This window comes from Gouania willdenowi, chromosome 3, assembly GCF_900634775.1.
Source record: "Gouania willdenowi chromosome 3, fGouWil2.1, whole genome shotgun sequence".
Classification (NCBI taxonomy): domain Eukaryota; kingdom Metazoa; phylum Chordata; class Actinopteri; order Blenniiformes; family Gobiesocidae; genus Gouania; species Gouania willdenowi.
Genome location: NC_041046.1, coordinates 16,419,887 through 16,427,962, shown reverse-complemented (window position 1 = coordinate 16,427,962; position 8,076 = coordinate 16,419,887). Strand labels below are relative to the sequence as shown.

Below are 8,076 nucleotides of genomic sequence, written 5' to 3'. Positions count from 1 at the left end.
CATAATGTTTTCTCTGTCATTTATATTTTCTCCTGCAGACCAAATTGGATGCTTTATACCTACAGCGTCAAAATGATTCAGAGCCAGCTGAGATAATTGGAAAAATAAATAAATAACAGGGATTTATACTTTCTTGGTTTCAAAACAGCATTTGGTGTTTTTCTATCTGGCTGTCAATCTAAAACTAAATATGCAAGAATGTAATTAAAGACAAGCTATTTCTGGGTTTCCTCCAGTTAGGTTGATTGGAGTCTCTAAATTGCCCATATGTAGGAGTGAATTTAAGTGGTTGTGTGTGTGTATGTTGCCCTGTGATGGACTGGCACTCTATCCTGGGTGTACCCCCACCTAACGCCCATTGAGAGCTGGCGATAGGAACCAGCAGTTCCCCACAACACTGAAAACAGGAAGAAGCTGGTCTGAACATTGATGGATTTAGCTAGATCTACTATTTCAGTTATAAACAAGCGAAACCCACATTTTGTAGATTATTTTTTAATAAACTAAAATAAATTCACACTTGTCATAACTTCTGTGTGGAAGTAACTTTATTTTCATAGGGTGGATACTTCAGACTTTCTCTTAGATAGTTGTCACTCACTTTCAACAGGACATTATTCTTACAATAGTTTTGTAAACATAAACCAGCAGATCTGTTGATGTATTTGTTCACAATCATGTGCAACAATATAGCCTGTAGTTACACTAAATATATATTTTCTATAGGTTCTGCAGCTATACATCAATTACCAGGTCATGACCGAACAGTTACACTTAAAATACTTTACATTCACGTTTTCTTAAAAACAGTCCGATAAATACAAGATTAGATATAACAAAAGAATATACATTTTATATCATCTTAAATAATCCACTTCTGTGGCTTTTTTCATTGTATAATGGTGTTCAACAGGGATTCAACTTCATTTTTTGTACTGAACACTAAAGGCAACAGTGCATATTAAACCCCAAAACGAATCATACATTGGATTTATTTTCTTTTGGTATTCTTTTTTATCATTTGACTGAGAAATTTCAATGAACACAATGGATGCACCAAGTAGACAGCAAGGCATGGACTTGATTGAGAGTTTGGATTTTTGGAGTTTGAAAATATAACATTACCTGTTCAATTCAGGAAAAAAAAAAGAGGAACAAAGGTTTCATCTGCCACTGGCTGTTTAGATCGGCGCTTTGCCTTTACTGAAAAGAATAGAAGTTTAAAAAAAAAAAAAAAAAGCCATCCACAAACTTCTGATTTTAGTGGAGTCCTGAGTCATAAGAATGAATGAGTGTCTTGCACGTTAAGGCACTGACACAGATAAACCACTATAGCTAAAGATTGTGGTCAACAGTCTTTATTCCCAATGCGACATAAGTCCTGGTTTTTAATGTAAAATAAAAAAATTAAAAAAAAGTAATAATAAAAGCTCAATATTTTCTGTAATAAAAAGAGTTCAAAATGATAACACCAACAGTTTCTTCATTGCAACGCCTCTCCTGCATGAACTGAAGCTATTGTACGATCTTTGGATGTTAATTCAAAAGCCGTAACTTATGGTCTTTGGTGGTAAATGCAGTGCGAGATCCAAGAGTCTGCTGAGGAACCTTTGAGCCAGTTGCTCTGATCCATCCAACCACCAGGAACCCACAGGAGTGTTAGACATCAGAGTTGGAATCATTAGAGTTTTGATTGCTTGATCAAATGGCCAACCAATGCTTTAGCTAGAAAACAAATGGAACATTTTTTATCACTTTTTATCAATTATAGTCTTTCACATTTTTTTTTTTAATAATTGGATTTAATTATTACATTTTTAACAAAACTACCTGCTTTTCAATGCAAGTATATTAAAAAGAAAAACAGGTTAAAACTCACAGTAAACTGACGAACATTTCCTTCTGCAACCAGATGATGTTCATGCTCTGGAGTTATGCAGTAGGCTATTCTCTGAAAGACAAACAAAGATATCCACATTCATTACTGAGTAATCCACATGGATTTACTGTCACAGTAATCACACCTAAGATATTCACATCCCCTATAAATTGTTCTCCTTCCTGCCCAGTTTTTAACCAACATAGGGTCTGGTTTCAATTTTAGTATCTCAACTAAAAAGGAAGGTAAGCTAAGGTGAGGCAAATTTATTTGTATATGTACATGATTAAAAAGTGCAACAGCTTAAAAATCAATAAGAACATTAAAATCGGCAGCAAAAACATTTAAATTAATAATCAGTAAAAACATTTAAAATCATCAACAAACATTACATCAACAACATGACCAAAAATCTCCCTCTCAATCATACACAGTAGAGAAATATAGAGCCTTCAACTTTGATTTAAAAATGTTCATATTAGATGCTGACTTCAGCTATGCTGGCACTTTGTTCCACTTCTTTGCAGCATAACAACTAAAAGCATTATCACCATGTTTACTGTGAGCTCTGGGCTCCACTATCTGACCTGTGTCCATAGATCTGAGAGACCTGCTGGGTTCATACCTGACTAACATCTCATAACTGATGTATTCTGGACCAAACCCATTCACAGATTTATACACCAGCAGCAGAACTTTAAAGTCTATTCTGAGGCTGACTGGGAGCCAGTGTAAAGACTTTAAAACTAGAGTAATGTGCTCCAAGCTAATGTGAACAAATGTCCAAAATGCTACAAACAAGTCAACTGGATTGCTGCACTCCTTCCACTGTAAATCTATAAAAACATTAATATGAGTAGTTTCCACGCAACTGGATTTTTAACCCAATAAAAGCCTCTAATAACCAGTCACATAGCAAATCAATGAAATTGTTTCATTTATTAAAGGTACACCACAGACTTTGTGACCTAAAGAGTTGACCCATATAAGTTATTTTAAATGATTCCTCAGGCCAATATACAGCGCTTGACAGTATCAATGCTCCGAGCGGGGCTTCTCTCTTGAAATACCGACTATGTAAGTTTAGAGAGACGGACCGTCTTTGGCCAGGTCATGTGACCTGGAGAATGCCTGGAGAACATTTCACTTTACGGCAGTCACGTGACCACAAGCTCAGATAAACAGTATATAGTTCCCACTTGACTTCACAACATATGGGCATTTCCAGACCCGGCGCCATTGCTGTGGGCAGCTGAAACGAGTTGGCCTCTGTTTAGAGCCAAAACAGCACAATATGGTAGTTTCGTGTTGGGTTAATGGTGCAGGTATCGCCGCGATAGTTCAGTTAAACGGGAATTCTTTAGTAAGGGAAGTCGGCAAGTCAGGGATTGGCTCTCAGAGCTGGGGTGCGAAGAGGGGCTGGGCTTGCGCCACGGCTAGAGTCCATGGGCTGGAGGAGCAGCCACCACCATCACACTCTTCTCCCCACCGACCGAGACCCGGTGCTCGGCGGTAGCTGCTCCGCCAGCCGCGGTGCGAGCCCAGCCCGACTGACCCAGCCCTTAGAGCCAATCCTTATCCCAAAGTTACAGGTCAAATACCGTCTACATACACAATCAAAAGACGAAGGGACGCTGGCTGTTGATTTTTGCGACAGTGCTGCGGCGCTTGTGGCCACTAGGGGCACTTGCATGAAAGTTATGGTTTTAAACCATTGGAATTCAGATTATTACACTGGGCAAGATTACATTTTTTTTTAAACAAAAATTTCTAACGTTTTAGAGAAAAAAAAGTCAGAATCGGATGATCTTTTATCTAGAAGCCAAAAATACAAAGGTTTTGTATAATAAAAAATGTTATTTTTAAAAAGCTAGGTACCAAATTAATGCCATCTGTTAATCTCCTGAAATAAATAAATAATTTCATAAAAATATTAAACAGGCTTGGCATTGCTTAGTTCAGACTTTTAAAGAATAACATTTTATTGTGAAGTTTTCCAGTGTGTTTTATAAGGCTAAACTCAAGCATGATTGAGTTTGCGTGAACGCGAATCATGGGAACCAGAAATAAAACTTGTGGGAATTTTTACAGTAGAGTGAAGCTAACACCGGTTGACTGCCAAGTGAAGAAAATTGTTCTCTCATGCTTTGATGATTGTCATCAAAATCTTTTATTGCTCGTAAACAATCATTATTTCTAATCTCACAACGCCAGCATCATGAAGTGGATCAAGTTTATTTTTTTTGTTTGAACACGTAAAAGTGTTTTAATGCCACAACCAAAACAAACTGCACCCCTAAAGCCATCATCATACAAGCTACCAATGATTTTAGGGGCAAATGTTATGTAATGTTAAATTGCGCTAAGATTTGTGTTTCTGTGCACGGGTTTTAAGTGGGCCAGATATTTTTAGATTTTGCACAATGTGAAATTCAACAGAAGTGTATCTACAAACCTCTTTGAAGGTCCCCGGTATGCTGAAGAATTTATATATGGCATAAAAAGGAACAAAGAGCATAGACGACATGGCCACGCCCCATCCGACATAGTTGGACCAGTTGGGAAAGACGTACTCATCGTATTTCAGGCCTGATGATGTCACAGCACTAGCTATTACTACAAACTGCAGGAGAAAAAAAGAAAGACAAACAACAGCATCGTTAGATTGGGCAGTTCTTTTTTTTTTTTTAATATAGTGCTTGTATTTTCTAGTCTTCCTTTTAAAATATATAATTTAGCGTGACTTTAACAAAGCTGAATGAGAAATACTTTTCTATACTAGAGCAATCGGAGAGCACAGACCTCCACCAAGTACAGCACGAGTACCAATGTCTCGTACTGAGTTTACCTCCATACTGAGATTATAACCCTAACCCTAACATAATCCAATTAACAATTAAAACATGCGTTCGTTCACCAACCTACCACTACTACATTACCCATAAGCCACCGCGCTTAAAGGAGCAGGCTCAGGCACAGCTCTTATTTTCCTATTTTCTCATTTTTTGTTCATAACCTTTCAAGTTGTCTTGCTAACAGACAAACGCAGACTAAAACATAACCTTTGCGTCTTTTTACATGGTAACGTCATCTTCGAAAGTCTTAAAAGTAACAAGCTCATTTTTAAAATGTAAGTAGTAGAAAGTACAGTCATTTGTTTTAAAAAGTAAGGAGTAAAAGTCGCCAAAAAACAAATACTCAAATAAAGTACAGATACCAGAAAAAATCACTTAAGTGCAATAACAAAGTATTTGTACTTGGTAACAAAGTAATTGTTGCTACTTTGTCACCTCTGTGTATTACTTATTTGATTGACTACTTTAAAGGGGAAGTGAAACACTTTGACAAATGGCTATACTGTATTTTTGGGTAATGGGTAATGATGCATCAACGTTTTGTTGATAGTTGTGTGTTTATTGGAGAAATGCAAGCCTTTTTAAAGTCAAAGTCAAATCATTTCAGCCTGTGATTTGCCATTTTGTGCACAACGTTAACAAATGTATTCCATCTGCAAACAACTATAACAACATGATCAGCAACATTCACACATCAACAAGAAACAATGGTATTGAGTGTTTCAATGAGCCATTCAGTCTCACATTATTGGCTATGTATACTGAGACTTCCATAACTTCATGTTTGAGGAAAACCAGACAAACCATTATGTCGCTGCTGCAACAGGGTCTGCACCACAAAAGGAGCAACAAAGACCCACAAACCCATCCACCCATTGACTTCATGGCCAAGATGGCGGAACAGTGGAGAGTTCACATGCAGTAAATGCAAAACAACGTCATCAAGGACATTTGTTGGAGTGTTTCACCTCCCCTTTAACCATGGTCTAAAACAGTGGTTCTGAACTTTTTTGGCTCAAGTACCCACTTTCTCTTATTTCTGAATACAAGTACACACTTTGTCCAACTACAACATTTCGCTTAGAAAACTATTTAAAAACAACTATAGAGTACAATAATGGAATGAACAAGTGATAAAATACATTTTAAAGAATCTCATTTTGTAAAGAAACAATATTTAGTGCAGTGGTTCCCAACCTTTTTGTGTATCGTGACCTTATTTTAATATCAATAATTTCTGGTGATTTAGTTTTTGATCATATATATATATTTTTTTTTAGCTGAACGACATTTATATTTCATTTTTTATTAAAAAATGAAGAATAAAATTCTGTTTTAATTTTTCTGAAATTTAAGGCGACCACACATGGGGTCCCGACCCCAAGGTTAAAAAACCCTGATTTAGTGCCCCCTGAATAGATACATTTCTGTAGTTTTTTTCATATTCGGTCATCTCATGCCTGGGGCTGGACTAAGTCTGACACTATATTTGTTATCTTTCATCTCTCGCTCCCTCTCTCTCAAGTACCCCGTGCAGTGACATTGCGTACCCCTAGGGAAACACCCACATTTGAGAAACACTCTTCTAAATTACACGGACAGCATGGGTGGAAAAATTATGCTGGTTTACAGTTAAATTCATAAAAATTCAATGAGAATACAGCCACCTCTGTATTTCTAGGAAATAGAATATAGTCACCATACCCATATTAGTTATCCTAATAACACATCTCTTCCTCTGCTTAGCATTGGTTAAATGTCACAGAGACTAATTACATGATGTTAAGATTAAATGTGGTGTTACAAGGTGTAAGTAGTGATTAGGAAGCTTGTTGACGCAAGGTGGTATCAATGTGGCACAAAACAATGTGAGCAATGACATCAATGTGACCGCTGATTAAAGTTGCTTAATTGCTTTAAGATAAAAACATTCCACCCTGGTAAACAAGGCCAGGGCTTCATTTTTCTCTCTCACCAGCAGAAAAGCTGGGCTGACAAATTTCCAGCAAAGTCTCCAGTAGAGACCTGGTTTAAACCCCATCATCCGCTCAATATCCTCACTGAAACGATCCACACCTGAAATGGGCATAAAATAATAAACAGAGATTACTGGAGAGTAACATGTTAGGAACATTCTGAACTCTTTGAGAAAAACCAGGAGGAGTGCAACACCTGGCAATTTATGTCTCCATTACCCACTGATATTTGCCTGGGCTTAACTTGTCAAACAAATAATGGACCCTTGACTATGTTTCTGGTTTTAGTACACCCAGACTGTCAGCCTGAGATTCATTCTGTTCTTGGTTGCGCAGCTTGGAAACTGTGACACGTCAAGGTTTAGTTTGTTCAAAGACTTCATCTTTTCTTATCGAAAGGTCTGCAGTGAAGACGTCGAACATCACAACTTTTCATTCATTCACATTCAGTCTTCTTGTATTATTGTCATCCTGCCCATCCCATGTAGATATGGGGAAGCATAGAGATAAAGTCAGCATTGAGGTATTTCCTACTGAAAGGGCAATAACGAGTTAGGGGTGTTGAAAAAAAATCAATTCGGCAAGATATATAGCGATATTATGTTGCGCGATTCTCGGATTGATTCTAAATGCAGCCATATTGATTTTTTTTTAATTGAAAAAAAAAAAATAAAATAAATAAACATTTAAAAAAAAAATGTAATTATTTTTGTTTAATCAGGAAAGTCTTTTCCACTGCAGGAGACATTGTAACTGCACAAAGAAGTGCGCTGAAACCTGGGCATGTTGACCTGTTTTTTCAATAAAATCAAAAAAGAAACTTTCTGCATTTATTTGTTGTTCTAGGCATAAACCTCAGATAAGTTGCACTAAAGTCATGTTACACTGAAGTCAAAGTTGGTTTAAAAGCCACAGGCAGATTGTATGTTATTCTTTTATTATAAGTTGTTGGCACATGGCATGTTAAAGCCAATGTTTTGAGTGTAAAATATGCCAATAAATATATTTCATACATAATGTTCTCATGAAGTCTCATGAAATTTACAGATTAGTTGTTTCTTTAGTCATATATTATTTTTTTTTTTGCAATAATCACCTTATACTTTAATACCGGGATATATCGAATCGTATCGTGACCTATGTATCGAGATACGAATCGTATCGCCAGATGTCAGGTAATACACACCCCTAATAACAGTCAATATATTTCTGATCAGAGCTCATCATTACTTCTTTCTGAGTACCGTAGAAATTTTTTTCTCAAACAGCAACATGGTCTCTTCTCCTTTAATAAATACTGTACATATTACTGACACATTTTGAAAGGCCTGAATTATTTTTTAATATATTAGCGTTAAATACCCTT

The 8,076-nt window shown here is 36.6% G+C and overlaps 1 protein-coding gene across 2 annotated transcripts in view; it reads right to left on the bottom strand.

The window, feature by feature from the left end:
* Positions 1 to 530: 530 nt before the first annotated feature.
* slc6a2 (solute carrier family 6 member 2) overlaps positions 531 to 8,076 on the bottom strand; it is a 42,284-nt gene continuing 34,738 nt past the window's right edge. For both annotated transcript variants that reach the window (XM_028435309.1, XM_028435317.1), the window contains exons 12-15: positions 6,710 to 6,810; positions 4,335 to 4,502; positions 1,880 to 1,951; positions 531 to 1,725 (exon numbers count right to left, since the gene is read on the bottom strand). In XM_028435309.1, coding sequence (XP_028291110.1) covers positions 1,702 to 1,725; positions 1,880 to 1,951; positions 4,335 to 4,502; positions 6,710 to 6,810 — 365 coding nt within the window. In that variant the 3' untranslated portion in view covers positions 531 to 1,701. The remainder of the gene's footprint in view (positions 1,726 to 1,879; positions 1,952 to 4,334; positions 4,503 to 6,709; positions 6,811 to 8,076) is intronic.